This window comes from Orbicella faveolata, unplaced genomic scaffold (assembly GCF_042242905.1).
Source record: "Orbicella faveolata isolate gen_17 unplaced genomic scaffold, um_ofav_v1 contig_4, whole genome shotgun sequence".
Classification (NCBI taxonomy): domain Eukaryota; kingdom Metazoa; phylum Cnidaria; class Anthozoa; order Scleractinia; family Merulinidae; genus Orbicella; species Orbicella faveolata.
The window spans coordinates 3558207-3584491 of NW_028301569.1; the positions used below are offsets into that span (position 1 = coordinate 3558207).

The 26285-nt window shown below is 39.9% G+C and overlaps 2 protein-coding genes across 2 annotated transcripts; one reads left to right on the forward strand and one right to left on the reverse strand.

The window, feature by feature from the left end:
• The first annotated feature begins 29 nt into the window (after window positions 1–29).
• Window positions 30–25180, forward strand: LOC149101019 (uncharacterized). Its single transcript, XM_089276219.1, has 5 exons — window positions 30–56; window positions 1164–1211; window positions 6313–6360; window positions 20455–20527; window positions 23706–25180. Exons 4-5 carry the CDS (start codon window positions 20458–20460, stop codon window positions 24068–24070), a joined length of 435 nt encoding a protein of 144 aa, XP_089132345.1. The 5' UTR covers window positions 30–56; window positions 1164–1211; window positions 6313–6360; window positions 20455–20457; the 3' UTR covers window positions 24071–25180.
• On the reverse strand, window positions 9319–10005 carry LOC149101020 (uncharacterized). The gene has a single exon (XM_089276413.1). The coding sequence runs from the start codon at window positions 10003–10005 to the stop codon at window positions 9319–9321; it is 687 nt and encodes a 228-aa protein (XP_089132539.1).
• Window positions 25181–26285: the final 1105 nt, after the last annotated feature.

Below are 26285 nucleotides of genomic sequence, written 5' to 3' on the forward strand. Positions count from 1 at the left end.
TAAGTATAAAACACGGACTAAGCATTGGAGGAGCTGAAATTCCCTCTTCTAGAGAGGTATGTAAATTACATCTCTGTTATCCAAGGCACGATTTTAACCCTTGCAAACTCCCAAAATGTGAATGGTTCTTAACCCATGGATTGCGTGAGCTAGCTATGGGTTGTAGAGGAGGATTTGATTTTGTAAAGTAGAATTGGTTGATCATATGTGACCTCTCATGCAAAAACATACACTAATGGGTATTCGTTCAGGTGGCTAAAAACCTTTTACCTGCTGTTCGTCATCCGTTTGTGATTGTAAATGCGAATGAACAGTACTTCTCAGAATTAAGCAAAGCAAAATTTGTGTTAATAACATGTTAATATTGCAAAGGGGTTAACGCGTGCACCGTTTTGCCGCATTAGACTGTGTTTTGACTTCACGTTATAGCGTGTTAAAGTAAATTCATTAATGGGTATAAGCTTGGTTATTATTCGCTTCTTTCATTCCTTTGTGAAAGGAAGTTAACGACCTTTCCTAAAGACAACATTTGGCATGAATGTCATGTGTTTTCAAGGAGCAGACAAGTTCTATGTCTTTCATACCGGCTGAATATTGAAGCGGCTACATACATACCATTTTAGTTTGATTCATTCAACCACAAATAAAGTGATTTGCATTTTGAGAAATCAACTTGTAAAGATAACGGGGCTTTCAAAAGGCGCTGTAAAAAAGACAACAGACCACTAGAAAGTTTCTAATTCTTTTGTACTGGATCATGATCATAGAATCGATCATTATCATTACAGACCATTTTGCTTTACTGTAGTTCATTCATTCGGGAAAATATGTCCTGCAGTTTGGAATAAAACAGTATTATAAGAAATAAAGCTTTCAAACGATGTGGTAGGATGAAATTTTTTTTACCGACGCCAGAAAAGACAATTGACGAGACCTTTGTGTGTGAAATTGTTTTTATGTTTAATTTTATCATAGCTTTCAAGTTAAAATTAAATGATGTATGCTTTGTTGCTGAAGTGACAGCTGTAATTATTGCCTTAAAGTGAGTAGTTTATTGGGAGTCGATTTTTATTTCAATGTAGTTTTAAGACTAAAGTTGACCGGAGCGGTCATTAATTGTACAGATGAGCTATATATTTTATATTTAATATTGTCTTTTTCAGAGGGTAATACCACATATTGGAGGAGCTGAAATTTCCCCTTCTAAAGAGGTATGTAAATTACATCTCTGTTATCCAAGGCATGATTTTAACACTTGCAAACTCCCAAAATGTGAATGGTTTTTAACCCATGGATTGTGTGAGCTAGCTATGGGTTGTAGAGGAGGATTCGATTTTGTAAAGTAGAATTGGTTGATCATATGTGACCTCTCATGCAAAAACATACACTAATGGGTATTCGTTCGAGCGGCAAAAAACCTTTTACCTGCTGTTCGTCATCTGTTTTTGATTGTAAATGCAAATGTACAGTACTTCTCAGAACTCAGCAAAGCAAAATTTGCATTAATAACATGTTAACAATGCAAAGGGGTTAACGCGTGCACCGTTTTGCTGCATTAGACTGTGTTTTGACTTCACGTTATAGTTCGTTAAAGTAAACACATTAGTTTGCTTCTTTCGTTCCTTTGTGAAAGGAAGTTAACGACCTTTCCTAAAGACAACATTTGGCATGAATGTCGTGTTTTCAAGGAGCAGACAAGTTCTATGTCTTTCATACCAGCTGAATATTGCGGCGGCTACATACATACCATTTTATTTTGACTCATTCAACCACAAATAAAGTGATTTGCATTTTGAGAAATCAACTTATAAAGGTAACGAGGCTTTCAAAGGACGCTGTAAAAAAGACAACAGACCACCGGAAAGTTTCTAATACACCGATTCCAGAAAAAAACCGGAAGTTGCACCGAAACGAGGCTTAATAGCCCTTGCGGTAAATAAAGCAACATGGCGAACGAAGAAGAAAGGCCAATCTCTCTTCTGATGATATTCCCGGTGTCAGTGTGAGCGAAGAACATTGAAAAATTGACACTCAGCCAGTCGAAATTCGGCTAAACTCCAGAATACCTGGCCACCTATTAGCATCTCATTGAATAAGAATAGCAACTATTGTTATATACCTCGTTCTTCAAAGCCCACCGACAGATGTAAATAAAGTGGCTGGGTATTCTGAAGTTGCTCCCAAAATTCTGGCTTAAAAGTCGCCGTATAAATCAAAGGGGCAAAATAAAGGAACTTTTAGACAGGAATGTTTTCCATCCTTCGATTCTCTCGATCTCCAATATGCGCAAAAACAACCTGTTCTCACTATTTTTATTGCCTAAAAGAACTTTGTTCATGGTCGGTTTAGGAAAAAGAATCTGAATGAAATGAAAATTGTAAAAGTTTACGACCCTGACCCGAAGAATACTTTACTAAAGCTAAAGTAGCTTAAAGTAGTAAAACAGATGGAGCAACTTCAGAATACCCGGCCACTTTATTTACATCTGTCGGTGGGCTTTGAAGAACGAGGTATATAACAATAGTTGCTATTCTTATTCAATGAGAAGCAAGAGCTCGAAAGAACATAGGGAAGTAAATTTAAAAATTGTGCCAGATATCAGGAACATTGCAACAAAACACCTGAACAAATTTCCTATGGCTGATTCATTTTTCACTGACGACTTCAGTCTTCTCAAGTTAGAGAACATCCAATCTCTCTTCATAAATTAACAATCGGTGTTGGAGAATAAAGGGAAATCCTTCAGTTCAAAAGATACTAATCAGAGTATCAAACAAGACCACGATCTACTCGCCAAGAATGGTATAAGCAAGGGTTCGGTAGAGTGACAGCATCATTGCGTGCCAGGGTAGGACGCAATCACAAAGCTGATTCATCAGTCAAATCACTAATAAAATTATCAGTGAAGCATACTACAGTGTAACAAAGACTATCGGTCACATGCCATGAAAGATGGCCTAGAAAACTAGCAACTAGTAATGGACAAGTACACCGAAATAATGCATCAACAGGGATAGACGAAGGTGCAAGTAACAAAATGTTTTTCTTTTTGTTCAAGAGAAAAGGGAAATTTTGGGGGCCTCCCCAAGGGCCCCCAGCTGGACTCAGGTTACAGACCCAAGTTAGAGCAATCTCCATGAAATAATTTAAGCTAGGAATGTCATTGTTATGGATAGTGAGACCATGAAAGATTGCCTTATAAAATCAATATGCAAATTGTTTGACACTGGTTTAAAAGTAAACAAGAGTCATATGAACTTCAGTTTATGATGTACCATGTACAACAACTACTCTTTGTTGTGAACAGACTTTGGAATTTCCTGGCTATAAATTGGAAGTAACTGCGAATTTTTAATGAGCAAATTGCCTTGGACATAGAATGGTGGAAGGAGATGCTAAAGAATATTGAACAATTTATGATAAATATATTATATATGAATTGGCTTACCTAATGCTTAGAGATGGCCTTACACGATGTGATTATTGCTAAAGCCAGAATAAATAATGTATATCAAAGGTCCAAAAAGTTTGTCCAGCATCTAATATGAGAGAATTCAGCTACTTCTAGTTTTTCTGTGGTGATGAATATTTGAATGAATATTTCAAAATAGTTCAAAACAATTGGGAATCTATAAGATCATACAATGTAGGAAATTCTCAATGAGGTCAAAATTATACACCAGCTCTACCATGTGTCCGTCTATGTTACACCCTGTGCCAGAAAATAGAACATGAAGCCACATAATGCACAATTTCAGTACGGTGGAAATCACCAAATATTTATTTACCACTGATGAACAATATCATGTACTCTGTTTAAAGTCACTACCAAATGACAAATAAACATCAGATAACTTTTTTTTCTGCCAGTTTACAAGCAAATAGCTCACTATCCAGGGTTGATTAACAACTGTACACAACCTTAGTGGAGTTACACCCTCAAATATATGCCATCCATTTATTCTCCTAATAGCCATTTAAGCTTGTATTCTTACATTTGCAGTTCTGGTTCATGGTTGGAAAACAGTCTTCCTTAGAAAATTGGTATTAAAATTATAGTCAGTTCTGATTTACTTGGTTGCATAGAAGGGATGAAGATTATAACCTTCCTGCTTGCCAGTACAAGCTGTCTATCAAATCTACGACATTAAGGAAAATTCTTACAAGGCCTTAAAATGTGTTGTGAGACTTTAATTCGGAGTAAAGTTTACTTTTGGGTGTCCAGGTCTTGGGTGTCTGACCTTTTGTCTCTCTGCAGTCTATTCTGCATCTTATGTTTTCAAATTCAGCCTGAAAAAACTTCAGGTAAATAATTAGTGGGCTGGCTCTGCAACATCAAGTGCAGGAAATTGGCCCATACAATAATTTATCTGACACTGCTAGTTCTTAAACATTAAACCTAAAAGCCAGATCTTGCTAAAATATTAAGCGAGTAAAAAATATTCAAAATTCACCAATGGCTGTATTTAAATCACTAATATTCTTCCACATTCAACATTGTTTTTGGGAAACGTTTTTTGTTTACCTCAGAGGCATGAAAACTGATCAATTCTTAAGTTGATTGAAGCTGATGGGTATTCATATGCCAGACTCAGATGCATCACATATTTCGCTCTACACAGAGATTCCTCATCAACTTTTGCCCAAGGGAAAGCCGAGGGTACGGGCAAGAAGTGCTCGGAACAACAAAAATTATTTCCTACCGAGGTCAAATAGACATCTCCCCTTTGCATAAGTATTTCCCACTTTTTTCTTCTTTGTTTATCTGGCTAGCTTGTCCGAAGGAAACTCAATCGTGGAAATGATAAATCAGGTCGGTTTTTGCTTCGATTGTTAGAGTTTGCAGCTGCACAACACTTGTATCCAACTCTTTTCCTTTTCTTTACCACATTTGCTCCAGACAAGTAGCTCTAACTTACATGCATTCGAATTTTTTCGTTCTTCCCCAGCATTTCGTCCGCCATTTTGAAAGCTCGAGGGCTATTAAGCCTCGCTTATGTGCAACTTCCGGTTTTTTCTGGAATCGGTGTATTCTTTTGCACTGGATCACGATCATAGAATCGATCATTATCATTACAGACCATTTTGCTTTACTGTAATTCATTCATTCGGGAAAATATGTCCCGCAGTTTGGAATAAAACGGTATTATAAGAAATAATGCTTTCAAATGATGTGGTAGGATGAAATTTTTTTTACTGACACCAGAAAAGACAATTGACGAGACCTTTGTGTCTGAAATTGTCTTTATGTTTAATTTTATCGAAGCTTTGAAGTTAAAATTAAATGATGTATGCTTTGTTGCTGAAGTGACAGCTGTAATTATTGTCTTAAAGTGAGTATTTTATTGGGAGTCAATTTTTGTTTCACAGGGCTCGAAATTGAGACTGACTGGTTGCCAATGCGACCAAAAACTGAGCACTGGCGACTAAATTTTCAGAACTGGTCGCCAGCTGGTGACCCGCATTTTGTCCAATAGCTAAAGAAAACCACGACACAACTTTTTTTGTTTTTAAATCTTTATATTAGGAAATCAATCGGATGTGGTAGCTAGTATACAACTCACCATTCCGTCCCCAGTAAAATAATGTCTGAATTTTACAAGATAATCGAAAAAATTGAATGTATTTCGACACGTCAATACTGCGTTCACGGCGCGCCATATTGTTTCAGTGGCTTCTTCCGAAACTTGGATCACAGGCGCACTTCAACACCATGTGCTTTTCATTTGAAGGAATCACATGAGTTTTTACGTGCACAGAATGAAGACTCAGCCAAAAGGCTGATCCAAATTTTGAATCCTTCATCAGTTGTTGAAAGGCGTCGAGGAAAGCAAGTCGAAAAAAAAGAAGAACATTACGAAGAAGTAGCAAAGGGAAAATACGCAATGACCCATGTTTGTCTCACAATGAAAGCCATGGACTTAAAATGTTTTATGCTTCCCTTCATTTAAAATGACTATGGAGACAAACATTACCTTCGGACCAGAGACATATCACCTGAGAACAACGGTAGCTTTATAACTAAGTGTTACTCGTGTTGTTTCTAATTGTTTTTGCTCTTCAATTATGACTTTTCTTGCATGCAAAGTAAAGTATAAAGTCGTGTTCTTGTGTAAGTTATATATAAAAAAAGTTGGCGACCAAACTTTCCAATCTGGCGACCAAAATTTTTCCGTTATTCTAGCTGGCTCCCGGATGAAAAAGTTAATTTCGAGCCCTGTTTCAATATAGTTCTAAGACTAAAGTTGACCTGAGCCATCATTGAATGTACGGATGAGCTGTATACGTTATATTTAATATTGTCTTTTTCAGAGCGTAATACCACATATTGGAGGAGCTGAAATCTCCTCTTCTAAAGAGGTATGTAAATTACAGAAACGATCAGAAGAAACCTAACAGGGAACGCGTTTGCAAACGGAAACGGAATGGATACAGAACGGTTACAAGAACGCGAACAGAACGGGTACAGAACGGGTACAGAACGGGTACAGAACGGGTACAGAACGGGTACAGAACGGGTACAGAACGGGTACAGAACGGATACAGAACGGATACAGAACGGATACAGAACGGATACAGAACGGATACAGCACGGATATCGAACGGAAATGGAACAGATACGGAACAGTTACGAATCCCAAAAATGGAAAAAGCGTTCTCCTGATCGCAAACTATAAGACAATACGTTCTTCAGAACACATGCTAGTACTGTAAGCTACGCTATTAGAGTGCTTACCAAGGATTTGGAAACGATATAACTTTAAATACACGTTCGTCCAATTTTTGTCCAGCCCGGCAGTCTTGAGAAAATGACAGAACGAATCATCTTATGTCTTCTTTTATTTCTTTTTACACGCACTAAGCAAGCATCTTCCCTGCATCTTTTTGTCCATTTCGTGGTCATCGCGGCCAATTTGTTATTGTCAATCAGCTCAACTTATGTCCAAATAAGGAAATGAATGGACGAGTCGAGTTAGACTGGGATTGAAAGGTTTCCTCATGAAGAGAAACGAAACAAAACATCTATGTTTTGGTTGACTTTTAATACGGTGTTGTTCACAAACTTTACGGAAAGATCGGTGAGTATAACGTTCAATCTTAACTGAGCTTTCGCCTGTGAAACTAACATCACTCAAAGTATCAGAAGATGCTCGCTTCGGCTTTTTGTCAGTACTTTGCACCACTCGCGTCCTCCAGCCAAGTTTCTGCCGCATTTGCCGAACAGTTTTCGGCGATACTTCAATGTTAAATCTCACTAAAACTATTCGTGTAAATACAAGAGCACAAAGTTCGTCTTTTGCTTGCATTTTTTCATCGATGGCGTTTAGAGTGCTTGGCAAGCTGGTTTACTTCTTCCTTTCCTCGGGCAATCACACAGACTAATGGTCACTCTGTATCGTTTCGCAAAAAGGCTTACAATAAACTGGCCTTTAATAACATCTTCCCGTATTTTTCGAGTAACTGGACTCATATTTTCACCACAGAAATTTAAGTTTACTGTTCGTATAGTCTACAGTTTTAACCCATTTCATGAAATGCAAATGAGTGTCACTAATCTTGTAAACGAGTTCTCGGAAACCTCGTTCTTCTGAACGAGTTCCAAGAATGCTTACTGATGGAACGCTAACAGAACGGGAACAGAACAGCACAGAACGGATGGAGAACGGATAGAGAACGGGGACGGAATGGATACGGAACGGATACGGAACGGATACAGAAGGGATACAGAACAGGTACAGAATGGGAACGGGAACGCGTGTGGAACGAAACAGAATGCGTTCTGTCAAGCGTTCCCTGTTAGGTTTCTTCTGATCAGTACTGTACATCTCACTGTTATCCAAGGCACGATTTTACCACTTGCAAACTCCCAAAAGTGAATGGTTTTTAACCCATGGATTGCGTGAGCTAGCGATGGGTTGTAGAGGAGGATTCGATTTTGTAAAGTAGAATTGGTTGATCATATGTGACCTCTCATGCAAAAACATACACTAAAGGGTATCCCTTCAAATAGCTAAAAAGGTTGCCCTTGCTGTTCGTCATCTGTTTGTGATTGTAAATGCGATTGTACAGTACCGCTCAGAACTAAGGGAACCAAAATTTCCTTCAATAACGCGTTAACAACATGCAAGGGTTGACGTGCGCCTTTTCAAGGACCAGTCTCATACCGACTGAATATTGCAGCGGTTACATACATACCATTTTATTTTGATTCATTCAACCACAAATAAAATGATTTACATTTTGAGAGGAGGATTCGATTTACATGTACCATTTTATTTTGATTTATTCAACCACAAATAAAATGATCTGCATTTTGAGAAGTCAGGTTACAAAGATAATGGGGCTTTCAAAGGGTACTGTAAAAAAGACAACAGACCACTGAGAAGTTTCTAATTCTTTTGTATTGGATCAAGATCATAGAATCAATCATTATAGTTAGTTACCATTTTGCTTTAAATCATTCACTCGTGAAAATATATTCTTCTGTTTGGAATAAAACAATATTATAAGAAATAACGCTTTCAAACTATGCGGTAGGATGAAATTTTTTTACTGACGCCAGAAAAGACAATTGACGAGACTGGCAAATGTTCACATCTCTCGTCCAGCTGTTATCAACTTCCATGATATTTGCGCAAACTAGAATCGTTACATACACGATTTGTTTTCATACATTCCATCACTAATAAAATATTTCATCCTTTCAAACAAAACAAGCCCTTCACATTTGAGGTATCCAAGCATTGATCAAGAAGTTTTCGCGAAGCTTGAAGAAGACAATAGCTAATTGGGCCTCAAAATTCCACGTAAACAAGTTATTTCAAGATGAAAATCCAAAATAAAAACTTGGCACATGATTGAAAGCAATGGAACAATTATTCCAATTCCAGTCTTGTTTATTTATTTTGTCACTGTTGTTGCTTGTCCTGTGGAGAGTGAAATTCAACACTTGGTTTGCAAGAAAAATCGTCCTTTTCCCCCTTTTTTAATGTTGAAATACGCTCCATGGACACTGTCACGTGGTTACAACATTGAAAAGGGAAGAGGGGGTCGAATGTGAAAATTGGAGATTGAAAAAATCACGCGGTCAACGAAACACGCTTTTTGGGGGGGAGTGTCTCAACTGCTTTTGTCCGTGATTGTAGATCCAACATGCAGAGAGAACTTGCTTTCTTAAATAGGGTTTCTTTTCTTTGTCTGACTTACGACTACTATAGATGACTTTCTCTTTGATGTCTTGGAGACTTTTAAGTTCAGATGGGAACTCATTTCTTTGTACTTGCTTTATGATCCCCATTTCTGCTTCTTCTAAGTCAGTTACATTGACTTGTGTACTAGCACATTGGGTCCAGCAGGTCCCTCCTCAGGTGCCACATCACTGGACACTTTCCTCTTGGCCAGAACTCTATCTCCGAGACTTCTGTTGCATTTCAGGCAGAGCACTACAGCTATCTTCGCTTTAAACCAACTGGAGAATTGCTGAAGTCTCTTCAGAATATCACTGTTCTCTCTCACCATGCTAGTGTTAACCTTGACCTTTTTGACTTCCGGAGAATCTGCATCCATGTGTTCTTCATATGTTTCTTCCTTCAGCCAGCTCTCTACAAGTTCTTTTTGGAAGTCAGGACCCTTGATCCATTCTGATTTCTTCATAAAGTCCTCTGGGGACATACCTCTTGACCCTTCATCAGCAATATTCAATGCAGTTTCCACATAGTGCCATTGTGAAGGTGTGGTGTGCTCGTGGATAAGCTGAACCCTGTTGGCTACATAGGTATGAAAATGACAAGATTCATTACTTTTAAAGCCTAAGACAACTTTACTGTCCGTCCAATAGAGGCCCTTAATGTCCTCATACTCCAATTCCTTCTTCAACTTGTCACCAATATTGACAGAAATCGTGGCAGTAGCCAGTTTCAACCTTGGGATACTGTCTTCCTCAGTGTTACGTGGGCCTTTCCCATAACAAATGACACAATGTTCATTTTCCTCGAATATGAGCATATTTCATCAAATATGAGCACTATCCATGCCCACACATTGAAGGAGCAGACGTACAGTGGAGTTGCACCGACACAACCTTTCCAAATTCCGTGGGCTTTGAAACTTCTTGGCACTTTTAAACTTTCACATGCACATGCAGGGGATGATTCTGCACTGAACAGGTGCACGGTCATACAATACTCTTTGGCTTTCTGCTCCAAGTCTCCATTTGGCCACCACAGAAATCTGAGGAAACTTTGATCCTCTCTTTTAACTCTCACTTGAAACAAACATCTTCTCAACATACACCATAAAGGCGTACTTCTCCTGCCAGAATCTGGTAAGGATGCAAAGTTCATTTCACCATTTTTCGCATCTCCTTCTGGTTGCATCGTCAACTGGCTCATTTCAGCTGTTAGAATGGCAGGTGACTTGTAACATCTTCTGTCCAACAAGTACTACCGGAGTAATGAAACCTGAGAGGTTGTAAATAGAAGTAATCGTCAGAAGGATGCCTCTACGTGTGCAAGGCTATCCTCAAGTTCAATCGTGAAGTTGAACGTATCTGATTTGATGCACCAAATGACTCCCAGTGCTCTCTCAATGGATAACTTACCTTGGCCAATTGCGAGGTTCCTCACATTTTCTGCTCTGTGTTCATCAGGAATTGAGTTAATGATGTGTTCAGTGTTGCTCACAAACTTAGTCAAGTAAAATCCTCCATTTCCGCACACTGCCTTGACATCCTTCGCTAGATCAATAGTTTCGTTTTCAGTGGTTGCAGATTTTAAAACATCATCCACATAAAAGTTCCTTCTAAGGGAAGGCTTCTGTGGTTCCATAGTTGTCTTCATTGTTGTCTTCTGTACACCGAGGTGCGTAGTTGGCACATGAAGGGGATGATACTGCACCAAACAGGTGGATGGTCTTTGGCTTTCTGTTCCAAGTCTCCATTTGGCCACTATAGAAATCTGAGGTAACTTTTATCTTCTCTTCTAACTCTCAATTGAAAGAACATTGTAGGTATAGACGCTACAGAAATTGATGCCACAGTTTGAATGCACAGTTTTTGATCATGGTTCGGATAAGCGCGAGAGTAAATAAGAGTAATTATGGGTGAGTGTGATGTAACGTGATCTGATGTGATGTGATGTGATGTGATTCAATTGAAAAATAAACAAGGCAAAATACCAAAGTACAAAGATATAAATGCAAACTAAAAGCGGAGAAAAATAAACTTACACACCGTGACGAGTCCGGCAGGATAAATCTCTTGACAACAATAATTCGGAACTTCACAACAGTGGAATTCTAGTCTGAAACGGGGTAGAAACCGGGAAAAAACTAACCGCCAGCCGCAAACAAGCACTGGCAAAAGGACACCAAACTATGCATAATAATCGGTTAAGTGTTAGTGTGCTGGATACGTAATTCCCATAGGTAGATGGCACACAAAAACGTGGAATTTAAAATAGTCAAAGGAAATTCTAGTTGCTACAAACATCTTCTCAATGTTCACCATAAAGGCATACTTCTCCTGCCGAAATCTGGTAAGGATGCCAAGCAGGTTACTAGTAAGATCTGGTCCGTGAAGAAGTTTGTCATTCAAGGAGTGTCATTCAAATGTGGCCGAACAATCGAACACCACTCACACTTTCGACTTTTGCGGGTGATAGATCCCATGATAGGGAGGGTACCAGGTTCTTCCAACTTCATCTTTGAACTCACCATCCACCTTGTGAGCATGTCCTTTGGAGAGGATGTCAGACATGAAACTGCAGTAATCCGAAAAATATCTTTGATTGGCCTTCAAACATTTTTTTAGGCCAGTCAGACCATTCTCTGCTTGTACATAGTTGTTAGGGAGCTGAATGTTTTGAAGCTTAAACAGGAGGGGCATTTCATAATGCAGGTCTTTAAGATTAAAGATATCACTCTCCTTTCTCAGAACTTGATGTCTTCATGTGACAATGCTGTTACCTTTTCTTGTTCAGAGAAGTCCAACTCGAACATCTGTCTAATTCACCATTCTCTGCCAGACTACAAATCCTTGAGAGGTCGTTAGAGTGTCCTCTCCACAAACATGCATTCTGTTGTATGTAATCCTACCACTCCGCTGTGAAGTTTAGAGGGACCATTGACGTACAATTCGAGGCGTGAGCGAACTGCGTACGGGTCTGACTCTTCACTGTAAACAATGTCTCTGAGATGTAGGGCACTTGGGCAATTCAATCCAATAAGCAGAGCCACTTCGATGTCTGCCATATAGGATTGTATCTCCAGACTGATTTTCTTCAAATGAGACATCTTGCAAATTACGTCAGGTCAAGGTCTTTCATTATGGTCTGCTGGAATGACTTGTTGCATAAATGTTCTAGGTAAGTGTGGACAACATCACATCCTCTTCTTTAATGTTGGCCACCACCAATCCTTCAATGGCCTTTGTGGTAACACTGCACAGTCCATGAATTGTAGTAAGGATTAGGTCAGTGTCACTTCCCTCAATGCCAAGCACCTTCATCGACTTCTCACCCACAAATGTCCCACCACTGGTGTTGTCAAGCAGTGCATAAACCTTTATCTTCTTTGCTGGATCACTCTTGTGAAACAAATAAACTGGTAATATACTCATGTTGATAGGTACATCTCCAGCTTCTGTAATGTTACAGATGGCAGTGTGGTTGCTGCTAACACGAGGTTCAGCTCAAGATTGATTATCACTGACGTTGCTGGTCTTCTTCGCCCAATCATTGTCATTTAGTGATGTGGGGTGTTGTTCCTTGGAAGTTTTATGTGTCTCCCGCTCCTTACAGTTTTTGGCAATGTGCTGATCACTAAAGCAACCAAAGCACAGTTTCTTCTCCACTACAAACTCTTGTCACTGAGTTAGAGTTTTCTTTTAAAAATGTTCCCAATTGTTTAGGTTGTGAGGCCTTTTGCATGAAGAACATGACACAGACTGCTTGCTTCTACCTTCCTGCTCTAATCCCATGGCAAGGCTTGTTCCCTTCCACTCTTGGACTTTAGTTTCCTTTCAGTCCATTTGCTTCGTAGATGTCTGGGTAACTTTTTCCAAGCTGTCGCAGTACATAAGCTGTGTTTAAATCGTCCATGTGAGTCATGCCTTTCATACCAGATTTTGCTTGATCCAGAGCAATAGAGAAATTTTGGACAGCTGAGCCATCGTTTGCTCTGATTGGTTGCCATGAAGACAGTTTGGTGATGTGGGCATTTGCAATCTTGAATGGTTCTCCAAACTGTCTCTTTAGCAGTCCCTTGGCTTCTTTGTAGGATCCTTCTGACTCCATTAACAACTTTTTTAGGTTTACCTGAAGTGTACTGACCAAGAAAATACAGCCTTTCACAGAGGTCTTGAACCTTAAATTCAATCAAAGACTCAAAGGCAGTCGTAAATGCATGAAATTCCATAGCATCAATTTAAAACATTGGAGGCTTGGTGGCAGAAGGCTCCTTGCTTGCTGGAAAATCATAATTTGAGACAATTCCATCTGCTTTCTTTGAATGTCCACAATATCTTGAAAGGTATTGTCCTGGACTCCCACCAGCTAACAGACAAACTTGTTGAGCAACCTGGAGGGCTATTAGGCATGTTGCAGTGTCTGTGGGTTCCCCGTTAAATTGATCTCTGATAGAATACACAGCTGCAGGCCCATCTACAAAGTGGGATCGAGTCAGTGAGGTATGTGCACTTTGGTGTTTCCAGTGGGGTTTGCTATACACCCAGGAGTCACAATGTCTACATGTTTCTCAAAGTCAAATGCTGCAATTTCTGATCTGCATGCTGTCATTGGGCTTGTGTAAATAGGGGCTGTTTGCCCCATAGTATAATTCCACTAAGAGGATTTGGTTGAGAGGGTTTTTCGTGCCCTGAAACATAATTGCGGAAAGAACTTACTGGGAGAGACTTTGAAGCAGGGTCCAAAACTTAAATGGCATTTGATGAGCGTGAACTGGTCACCATTGCTGCTGCTGTCATGGGTACAACCGACCCTGGTGTTGACAGGGAGGTAATGTTTGCATCCTTCATAATGTCAGCTGGGAGTAGACTGGACACTGGAAACATAGGAAGCTTTTCTGTCTGTAAACAAGTAGGTGTGTATAACAACTCTTCATTGTTCATTTGTTCATAATTCCTTTCTTCTTCCTTTGCCTTAGCTAGACTTGTCTTGAGCTCCAATTGTTCCTCGGCCATTTTCAATGTCTGCTTTCCCTTCAGAAAAGCTGCTTCAACTTCTAAGGCTGCAAACCTAGTCTTGGCTTTTACCAATTTTGATTTAGATGAAATTGATGGCAAATTTGATCATCCAGAGTGACTAGACTTTCCTCAGGGATGAGACTGGTTGGAAGCAGCAGAATTCAATTGTGCAGACTGAAGTTCTTTTGCCTTAGACAAATATTTATAGACAGACTGAGTAAAGTTAAATACATCTCCATTGTGAACTTCATACCAAGAATTAGCACTGGCAATATCCGATTCACTCTCTAAAACTTTGAGGATATTATCCTAAGCAACTTGTAGCTTCACAAGTAAATTGTTTAGACCTTCCGTTTCAAATGACACAAAGTCAAATTTGTTAAGATCAGTGAGAAAAGGCTACATTTTGTTTATCTGCCGAGTCATGTGGTGAAGAGCAAAATTTCTACGATCTTGTAGCCTTTGTAGTTCGTACTGTCTACCTTTATCTGGGTGGAATTTTCTTCCTTGTGCCCAATTCTAACTTCTCAGTTCCACTGAGAAGTTGGAATTACTCTTTTTACTACCACCACTGTTAGCACCACTGTTTTTTAACTTTGTTTTTAAACATGGTGTCACAACCGATCTGAAATCCAGTCTCCACTTTTTGTCACATCAACATAACCCAGCTACTCACAATCATTCAAGCTTCAACACGGCTACTCGTAATCATTCAAGCTTTGACACAGCTACTTCAGCAACAATTCAGTGCCACTATGCCGTCTGACACTCTGTGCCATTTCAAAGCATGACAAACCCATCCTTGATGTACGAGCCATGTGATCAAATTGCAACCACTATCGTCTCTGGGAAACCCAGTTCCATGACTACTGTTCACTTGAAGGTTACAGAAACTCTGTTAAGGACAGATTCACCAAAACTGCAGACCACTACATCTCCACAAAACGACCCTTCGAACTAGTGGTCCTTTGTAGTGTTATGCCCACTGCTGAATGGAGCAGATGTAACTGCATCCAAAATACTCGCGGATGAAACTGGAAAGCCCTGGATTTGGCTTCAAAAAATCAAAGAGCACTACATTGCTGCCAGCACTTTAAGGCAAGACAAACAGACAAAACCTCAATTTCAACATGCAAAACCACAGTACGCATTGCCACCGGATGCTGTTCTTTTGGCCGATGAGTTCATGAAAGAGAAATTTCTCTTCGGTCTCAATGAGTCCTTCAGCTGTTTTTGAGAAGATATATTTTACAGAGATGGTCAAAGGAAACCTGAAGACCCACCATTTACCTTGGCTTCTGTAGTGGGCCAAGCCATATCATTTGAAGCAGTGGTGCTTTGCCAGCCACCATCCCCGGCCCCTGACAACTGGCCCTAATAATCAAGAGTCAGCAGCAGGGCCACCTCCAACACCTCCAGATACTTCAGAGCGAGTCTGGCCCAAACCAGGATCTTTAACTCTGGAATTCATTTCAAAGAACTGCACCTCTCTTTTTAAGGTGCATGGCTTCCTCTACCTGCCAGTAGATTTTGACCTGGATCCTAATGTCAAACCTATCCATGCCCCCATTCACCGGTGATCCATCTCAAAATTGGAAACAGCTGGTTAGAGTAACTCAACCAAGGGAATAGATGTCAAACATGGTTGTGTGGGGGGAGAGGGCGTACCCCCACCAAACAGGGAAAGATAAGGATCTGTTCAGACCCCCTCAGACCCTTAATAAGACCACACAACATCCAAATTATCTCATCCCAAGCTTGGACGAGAACCTCCATAAGTTGCATGGAATGAAATATGTCAGTTGTAGACGTCAAAGAAGCCTTCCAAAACATCCCCCTGACATTACAATCATCCTTGATGACCACCATGTTTACGCCATGGGGTCGCTACAGACAGACTAGGCTACTGTCTGGCTTATCCTCTGCATCAGAAGAATGGCAGCACTGAATCCAAATGGTACTTGAAGATATCCAAGTCATCAGTTTCGCCGATAACATTTTAATACCGAGCTGTGGTACTATTGACTCGGAAGCCAGAATTGACCATGACTGCAACCTTGTTGCTGTGCTTGAGAGATTTGAGCCGCATCATGTAAAACGAAATGCTAACAAATTGAAATTCCTGGTTCCAAAGGCAACCTTCAAGGGTCACATTATCGCTACAGAGGTCTACAACCCAACTCTGTCACTGTCCAAGCCATAGTTAGCATGCCCACCCCAAGTGACAAACAATCAGTTTGCAGGTTCCTAGGGGCAATCAACTACCTCAGCAAATTCTGTCCACAGCTTAGCAGCATCACCCAACCTCTACAGAACCTAACCAAAGAGAACATACCATTCTTGTGGTCAATACAACACCAACAAGCATTTAATGAAGCAAAAGGCCTATCACCTCTGCTCCATGCCTGGCATACCACTACGTCAAAACACTGGTGGTCATTCAAGTGGACAACTCTGACTACAGTCTAAGAGCAGCTCTCTTTCAACCAAGCAAACAACACAGTAACAGCGCTTCTGATGAATCTTCCTTACAACCCTTCCCATATAGCTCCAAAAGCCTTACCCCAACCAAGCAGCAGTATGCGCAAATCAAAAAAGAGTGCCTTGCCATGATTGAAGCCTTCAAGTGATTTGACCAATGGCTTCTGGGAAAATTGAACATCACAGTCCATACCGATCACCAACTTCTAAGCCTAAACGCTTGCAGAAGATGACGCTTTCCCTACCGCATTACAACTTTGTGGTGGTTTACAGAAAGGGTTCCTCACTTAGCAGACACCCTGTCTAGAGCCCCATATCAAGACGAGGCCACCAACCCCTCTCTATCAAAAACCTTCCGTGTTTTCCATCTACATGTTGGTGACATGGACCCCACCTCACTGTCCAAAGGATCCTTACTGACACTACATGCAAGCTACTATGCAAGGCCACAGCATCTTGCCCAGACATGAAACTTCTAGAGCATCACTACCTTCACGGTTGGTCACCCTCACAAGAACATCTACCCCTTCAGCTTCAAGCATTGTAGCATTTTTGTGAAGAACTTGCTGTTGCAGATGGTATCCTTCTCAAGTCTACTTGTGCTATTGTCCCTTTCGCATGTTTGGTCTCACTGAGACAAAACATGCTAAACAAAATTTACCACTTCCATAGTGGAGGCGAATACTGCATTCAGTTCACTCAAGATGCCATTTTCTGGCCAAACATGTCTAAAGACACTGATAAAGTGGACCCACTGATAAACACTCAATCCACTCCTATTACCAGGTTTACCAAAGCCCACTTTGCCTGCCATTGCATACCATTGTGTTGTCTCACAGATGATGGCCTTCAGTCCATCTTGAACAAATAAAATGAATTTGCCCAAACCTATGGCTTTGAACACATTACCTCATCTCACTATCTACTGGTCTTGCAGCTATGGCAAAGCTGAGGCAGTGGTCAGTGATGCCAAATCCACTCTTAAAAGGTCAGATGACATCTATTTGGCTCTCCTCAATATATGAAACACTACCACTTTTGGCCACTCCTTTTCACCAGCGCAATGGTAAATGGGCAGATGTACTCACTCCACACTACCACTCTCCGAAGACCTCCTCAAACCCTCTCCTGCGGAACCTTGGATAGTGTGCTCTGAGATCGCTCTACAGAATGACAAATGCACCCAACCTTCTCTGAAGCTGCTACCCATCTCAACGTTTGTTTATTCTTTTTTCAATGGGTAGTAGCACATATCAGAGAAATTGAAATTTCTTCTCTCAGAAAGGTATGTAAATTATTGCTTGTCATTGTCATCTTGGAAGAATTGGGCATCCTTACTGATATATGCAAATGTTATCCAGGCAGGAGATCAGTTACATCTGCATGTACATGTGCATAAAAACGTATTGTATGAATTAAAAGACATCTTGTCCTAGATATTTTTTTGACACACCGTAAAAAACTCTCTAAGCTGTTTAGAAAACCTGTCAATTGGCACTAAAAATATATTTTGCCAAAACTAGCCTCATCAGTTGTACGCCATATTAGATTCCGTAAAAAGCTGCCATGAAAAATAATTGCTGTAGATACACAGTCACAGAATATCCTTCATGTTTTGTCATGTGAGACCACTGCATGAGGAATGCAGAAAAAGTTCCATTTGCTTTTGGAATTCATCAATGAATTTTCTAGTACTTTGTCATAACGCCCTTAATGATCTGGCTAATCACGGTGCCATTTGAAAAGAACATCGGTTACGTTCATCTTGAATTTCTGAATTTTTGTTCGCGCTTTTCCCTGCAATGTTTCCATAGGGCCGATTGCTCTTATTTTCAAGTGACTTCAGGTGTTCTGTTCCTCTGGTATAGGAACTTGCCACGGTGGATTTAATTTTGTACGTCGCACCATGTCTATCACACGGTCCTCCCCTATCCGCCTTACAAACCAGACAGTTCTCCCTTTCACATTGGCACAGTTTGAATGGACAGCAACTTTCTTGACAACTTTAATCTTGAAACCTTGCTGTTTAGCCTCTTGTTGGTACTTCCTTTGTAGATCCTGGTGTGGCCAGTACAAAGATGACTATCTCGTCTCCAGCTCTTTTGCACCAGTTGTTTTTCTTTGCTGTTTTTTCTTCTCTTACTCTTTCTTTCTCTACTTGCTGGGTCTGTGTAATGGTCGTTCTCTTTTCTTATTAGCCTCCTGTCTTGCTTGGTATGTCTTAAGGGCAGAATCTTCAACCTTGTTCTGAATTTCTTGCTACATCTTGATCGAGTGTTGCATCCGTAACACTACATTCTACTACGGGGTATAGTGACAAAGGCTGACATAAAGACCAATATAATATTATTCCCAGTGTTCTTACTGTCCCTGTTATCCCTCACCCACTGCCTTTTCCCTTAGGAAGCCTCTGAAGCAAAGAGTTCTAAAGCAAAGGGTTTAATTTAATTTTGATATCAAAAGAGTGTACCGGTACCTTACTTTGTTAAACTAATTGTAAAAACTGTTTAAAAGGCAGTAATAATGTCATTCTGATGCCAGCAACATAATCTGGTGTATTTTCACTCGTGGTTACTCATGTGCATACGATTGTAGATACTTTGATACTTGAGTCTGAACTGCGTGATTTGTACATTTGTACATTCGTACATAAATAACAACGTTATAAATTAAGGACCAGAAACTACAAGAAGATTGTTAGTTTCTGGTTACTCACGGGAATACTTTTATAATTACTTTTAGACTTGAGTCTGAACTGCATGAATTGTACATTTGTACATTCGTACATAGATAACAATTAATGTAACAAATTTAGGAGTAGAAACTACAAGAAGATTGCAGTACTATTTATCTAGGCGTAGTCAATCAATAAACGGATAATTGATCGAAAATAGATGAAGAAAAAAAGTTGTGAGTTATCAATGATTGATTCATCGGTTGGTATCAGTATTGTTGTCAATTGCTTTCGGAAATTATTTTTGTCCTTTTCCAAGTTGCAGTGATAAAATGTTTGACAAAATTTGTCTATAGTGCTTTTATTGACTCAGTCAATTTATCATAGCCAGCATATCTTTTACGATCATTGACAAAAATTAATAACAAGAATGGAAAAAAACTGGCAGAAACATTTTGGGCTTTACATCTTTCTTTGCTAGTTTACGGTGCCGGAAGAAGCTCAACCCAGAGTAGCAGTGTACAACCCTCCAGTCTCATTGTCGCGTCGGTATTAAGAGAGGGCAAAATAAACAACAGAGTGAGTGTTCTAGTGATTTCAATTATTTGCATTAGGAAACAAACTTAAGACTAGATCTCAGGGTAGGCCAAAAGGAAAATGTAATCCAGTAGAATACTGAAGATGAACGTCTCGTGTTGTTCCAGGTATTATTTTACATGCAATAGCAAAGCCATTTTTGAATAGTCTGGATGGTTATTGTCAATTTGTTTTTAATCGATAACGATCGATTTTCCTAAAGAAAAGTATTATTGATTGTTATCGATTTTTGCCAATCAATGACAATTGATAGTTAAAGAACTTTTTTTCTGTGAATGCGATTGTTATCGATTGCTGATAGCAGTCGGTGATTGATATCGATTAAATTGATTGATTTGTGATAACGACTTTTATCGATTGACTACGCCTGGTATTTATTAAATACAACCTTACAACAAGAATTGCAACATGCACTTTTACAAGCATTAATTGCCATTTTGGTTGGTTCTGCTGTATTGATGTTTTGTTGTATTGCTGGTTTGACATTTGTTCTGTATGATAGGAAATGTTGAGGTGCATCAGCTACTGTCTTTTGGCTTTCCTAATGGTTGTCTCATATTCTGTTCCATCAGCAGGTAAGTCCTTACATGTACATTATTTTTTAAGACATTGACTAAAGGCATAGTTTCTCTTACTGACCAAGTTTAAGGTCCATATGTATACTTAACAATTATTCCATGTGCGTATGTTGGATATGAGTTGTCTATAACCAATGTGATTATTCAACAGGCATGAATGGAAAAATTGTTTTTAATTATTAAATTTTATTTGTATATATACTTGAAAATTTAATTATATTGGATTCTGGTTTGATTTTACAAAATGACTGGAAGTTGATGTGATGAAAACAGCAAAAGGTGGGAAATCACATGAAATGCGTGTCATTTGTAAACTTAGTTGAATGAAAATTTTGAAAGCTGAACGAAAATTACAGTTAAGTAGAAATCAAGGAAATTAAAGTCTACCAAATGAAGGAAATACTACCTTGGTCTTAAAGTTTGAAAAACATTCAGGTTTGAGTGATGGGGACGTGTAAGAATTGTTCTAGTTTTCGCATTGCAAGCCATCTTACATGACCCAACAACACACAGTGTGGACTGCACAATAATAACAACCCCGGGAACAAATGCAGCCAAGACCCCTGCCCTTAGAGACACCGCTGCAAAATCTGCAATGGAGACCACCCTGTCTGCTGCCATGATGACCCCTCTTCAAAAACTGGAGGCCAGGTTGAGTAAAAGTCATCAAACTGCTAAAGTCTTGCTCTCTATGAAGCCCCAAACACCAGTGAATATTTCCCTTTTAACTGAGCTACTCAGGACCCAGTACATCTACGATTTTGTTACTAAACTTTCTGTTGGGATAAGCTAGGGTTTTTGGGTGGGTTTCCAGGGCAACCAATTCTCCAGAACAGCCAAAATCCTTCCCTCAGCTCATCGACAACCCTTACTTATGGAGGAAAACCTCCTGGAGGAAGTTGAACGTGGCCGCCTAGCAGGCCACCCCGAATCCCTCCCTTTTCACAATTTTCAAATCGATGCCCTTGGGCTTGTCTACAAAAAGAACAGTCGAAAGTGGCATAGTTACTATCTTCCACCTCTCTTACCCCAAAGGGTCCCCAGACAGCCTGAATGCACACATCCCCACTGAAGCTTTTACCCTTCAGTATATATGCATTGATGTTGATGTTGCCATTTCCCTGGTCCTAGAACATGGTCCAGGCTGTTTCACGAGGAAAAAAAAAAAAAAAACATATTCAATCTGGTTTCTGCATTATTCCTGTCCACCCTCATGACTGGGAATTACTAGGCATGGTCTTGAAGGGTCAGTTTTTTTTTTGACAAGGCCTTTCCCTTTGAGTTGAGAAGTGCCCCCTACCTCTTTAACCAACTTTCTTATGCCCGTGAATGGCTAGTCAAAAAATCACCTTAAGATCTCCTCCATCATCCATATAATGAACGATTTCTTCATTACCCAGCCCCATCCACTCTCTCATTGTGCCACAGCCCTTTGCCAGGTCCTTACCCTGTTCGAGGAGTTAAACATTCTCCTTGCTCCAAAGAAGACCTTCCGTCCCACCCAGGTCCTCGAGTTTATGGGTATAACACTAGACTCTGTCCATATGGAGAGGCTTCCAGAAGATAAATTTCACAGAGCCTGCCTTATGCTCGTTTCCTGGTCCTCTAAAAGAACCTGTTGTCTGCGTGACCTTCAGTCCCTCATTGAAAATCTACAGTTTGCCTGTCGAATTATCTCTCCTGGTCACCCCTTCATGCAATGGATCAACAATCTTACTCAAGGGGTCCGCAACCTAGCGCACTTTATTTCCCTCAACTAAGAGTTGGACATCCGTATGTGGCAACCCTTCCTCAAACATGGGAATGGGGTCAGCCTTTTTCTTTTTCTTCCCCCTTTCACTGAGCCTTCCCCTCAAACTCACCTTTTTTGCAGACAGTGCTGGCTACAGCAGGGATCCATATTGGTATTTTCTCCCAGTCGTCAGCCAGGCAAGTATTCCAGATGACATACTTGCCCTGGCAAAATTTTAGTTGCCCATTCAAATACTATGTGATGCACTTTGGGATGGATACAATATGCGGAACAACATTTTAGTCTCAGATATAATCGCAATGCTAATCAAAGGAATTACTTTTCTTGTTGAGAATTAGAAAAGGAAAAAAGTCAAAAGATTAATTTTTGATCAGCAAGGCTAAAGCTGTCCATGGCAAACCGTTTTTCTGTTCGTTATTTCTGAATCACAGTAACAACACGATACCGGAAACAATGATGGTTACCGTGAAATCATAGGGGTTGCAACAGAACAGCATGTAAATGGAAAGTTTACTTTTTTATTATTTCCACCTTACCAGTCTCTCAGTACATCATGTCCGTAGTTGGAACTATTAGCAGACAGAAAAACCAGATACAAAAGACAACCAAGGCCTCTCCGATTGCCACAAAGGCTGAAAGGAATGCTTTTGCCCTTCTCGTATTTAGCTTGTTTTTCTGAAGTGTTAACATTACTAAACGCCATATCCTGATCTAAATGACCAAAACAGGTGATGCTGATGTGTGGAAACGTGTTTTCGTGGATGCAGATGCAGCACAGAGCATTGCTCAGTGGTTGACAAAATGAAAATTGAGCCTGCAATGATTTCATTGATCACGTCATTCAAGATAGCAGACCAAAAGGATGATTTTATCGCGAAAGAAAGCTGCAAGTCTTTCTCTGTTTTCTGCAAGTTTCAAATGGATGACAAGTGGTCAGAATGCAGGACCTCATAAGAAAATAAGAAATGTCTTTTTTCTGGTAGAGTCAAACTTAAGTCGTCCAGAGGAGGTGTTTCCGCATTGTTTTGGTCGTCCCTACGACGTTTTAGTTGTCACAGACGATGGGACGACTGTGAATATGGATCCCTGCTACATGGGGTTTCTTCAAAACCTATGCTTCCAGGGTAGATGGCCCCCTTCTCATCATGATCAGCTGAACCCTTCCACTGGCGTAAGCATCCAATTGGCAGGAGCTTTACCCTATTTGCCTGGGGTTCCCTATGGGCCAACAGGAGAATTTGCTTTCACTCTGGTAATCAAGCAAAGGTTGCTATTCTGTCTGCCAAGAGCTCAAAAATTCCCTGGATTATGAATAACATTCTTTTAATCACCTTCCAAACCTTAAAGTTTAATTTTACTTTTACTGCAAAACGTGTACCCGAGGTTGACAATAGCATCGCTGATAGTCTTTCTCGCTTCCAGATGCCCCATTTCTGCCTTCTTGCACCCGATGCATCACCTGTTCCCTCTGTGATCCCTCCTTTCCCAACCAACGTTCAACCCTACAGGTGGCCAATTTCATCTACCAGGCAGTGCTTTCAGTAAGACCCGGCTCCCACCGGAGCTGCTGCGGGTACTCTCTTACGAATCGCCTGCTGTATTCCTGCATTAATGTGTTAATGGGGTCAAATAAAAAGGAACTAGCAACTCAGCCTATTAAATGGTTAGTTATTATTGGAAAGCTAATAAAAACGTTAAAAAAACCAACCAAATGGTTAATTTATACACTACCCTGTGATTTTACCGCTTTAAAAGGCACATGTAGTCGTTTTTCATTTGCGTATTAAATGTAACGTTGTTGTAAACATCGTCACTAAAGGTCACACTCCAGCGCACATTACATGATGTACCTTGTGTTTTAAGAAGCCTTGTCAGTTCCCCGATGAAGTGGCAGCAGTCCATGCTGTCGTGTCTGTCTGCTAAGTATATATTGAAAAAGGTGAAGACACGTAGTTCTTTTGCATGAACATGAAGGCAACCACATAAGGTTTAAATGTAGTATTTCTTGAGTCCTCTAACAGACAGTGTGACATGTAACATTCTATTAGCTTTTAGTAAGGAATACCTAAATCTCAGTAGTATATACACAACTGAAAATAGTGTATAATATACGTGAGACTGCCTTGAACTATGCAAAAAAAAATACTGTTTTCTGATAAAAATAATGAATGCTTGGGTGTTAATATTTTGCCTCAAATCACTGGAAATCGTCTTTTCGAGCTTTCCAATTTCAAACATTTTCTTGGGGGGGGGGGGGGAGGGGGTATGCCCCCATACCTCCCTAGAGGACAATGGGCCTTTGGCCCCTTCTATCAGCTCCGGTGGGTGCTAACAAAAGGGAGACAACTACTTCAAATCTTGCAGAAAGCACTGCTACCACTGTTGCAGCCACCATTCGTTGGACACATTCATCAGGCAAACACCAATGTAGTCGTTTCTGCTTGCATCTTAAGCTAGTTTCTCCCAATACTCCCTTGTTCCTACCAGTGAGGCTATTCTAATACACTTTCTTGCCCACCTTTCCAATGCAGTTTCTTATGGCACTGTTAAGGTATATCTGGCAGCTGTAAAAAACTTACATACCAAGTTTGGCTGTTTGCTGGGTTGCACCTCCATGCCCCTCCTTTATAAAACACTATGAGGTAAAAAATGCTTACACACTGCCCCAAAACAGGTTCCTTACCCCATCACCATTTCAGTTCTCCACAGTATTTTGACGAAGTTAAAACCATTTCACTCCCTGGTAGTCAAGTCTTCCAAGTTGTGGGCTGCTTTCACCCCAGCATTTTTTTTTGCGAGGCAGTGAATTCACCTGCAATAGTAGGTTCAACCCGTACTATCACTTATTGAGAGCTGATGTCATTAAATATTGTCTAATTACTGATTCCTATTAAAAACCTGAATGTACAATTAAAAATACCAGCATTGTGGACATGATAAGGCCACAAGTTTTATTCCCAGACTTGAGGTTTGTGTCTTCATCTTGACTACTGCACACTGTAAAGGTTGATTATTTCCCAAATCAAATCCATGCATTGAGTTTGATTGAGTTTGATTGAAATACAGTATGATTAGGTTCAATTGAATATGCCAGGAAGTGTGCATTCCCAAACAGAACTACATGGTTGAAAAGCCAAGTGAAAATCAGTTCACAAACATGAGTGATGATACTGTCACCATTTATATCATAATCTATGAGAACTGACAACAAATGCACAGTCTTCAGGGCAAAAATTCCAACGTTGAATTTGAAGCTTGATCTTCAAAAAATGTCAGTAAGCTTACATATGTATGCCATAAGATTAGAGAAACCTTCAAATTTAGCATTATAAAGAAAATTTTGAACAAAAACAAGATGTTCCAGCTGGTCTTTAATCTGGCTGGCTTGGGCTTTTTATCTGAATACTGGACAACAATCATATAATATATATTTTTATAAGCGTAATAGAGGGTTAATGTCGGCAAGTGGTTGTACTGTGGTGCAGTCTCTTTATTTCATACTTTTTTTTTTTATTCTGGGCTTTTGGGCCAGCTTCTTATGTATTACAGGTAATATTGCTACTTGATTGTACGTGCCACATTTGCAATTTTGTAAAACTCACTGTTCAGTGGCTAATTATGTAGCTCTCATGTGCTCTATTTTAATGCTTTTTATTATTATCTTTAATTTAGGGTGATCTAGATCAGTATCGGTAATCTGAAATCAGTAATCTGAGATCACTGGCATTGTAAAGGTATCAAAATGGCTGGAACAAAGGTTGTTTAGTTGATTTGGGTAAATGGACTATTTATGGGATTTTCATGGGTTGCAGCAGCAATTATTTATCCCATGAAATTAACAGGGAGTCAAATTTTATGGAGCATAAAAATACCATGAAAAGGTAATTAAAGTAGTGAGAAATTTTACGCGGGCCATCAAAAATTCCCTGTTAAGGGGGTTTGCATGGGCCATGAATTTTACATTCCATTAAAGATCCATGAAACTGACACCATGAAAATCTA

Bases quoted from the DNA above. Each gene is read 5' to 3' on its own strand.
- LOC149101020 (XM_089276413.1), bottom strand. From the start codon at position 10,005: ATGCTCATATTCGAGGAAAATGAACATTGTGTCATTTGTTATGGGAAA.
- LOC149101019 (XM_089276219.1), top strand. From the start codon at position 20,458: ATGTTGAGGTGCATCAGCTACTGTCTTTTGGCTTTCCTAATGGTTGTC. The intron at 20,528-23,705 runs GTAAGTCCTTAC...TCTCGCTTCCAG, and splicing joins ATATTCTGTTCCATCAGCAG to ATGCCCCATTTCTGCCTTCT.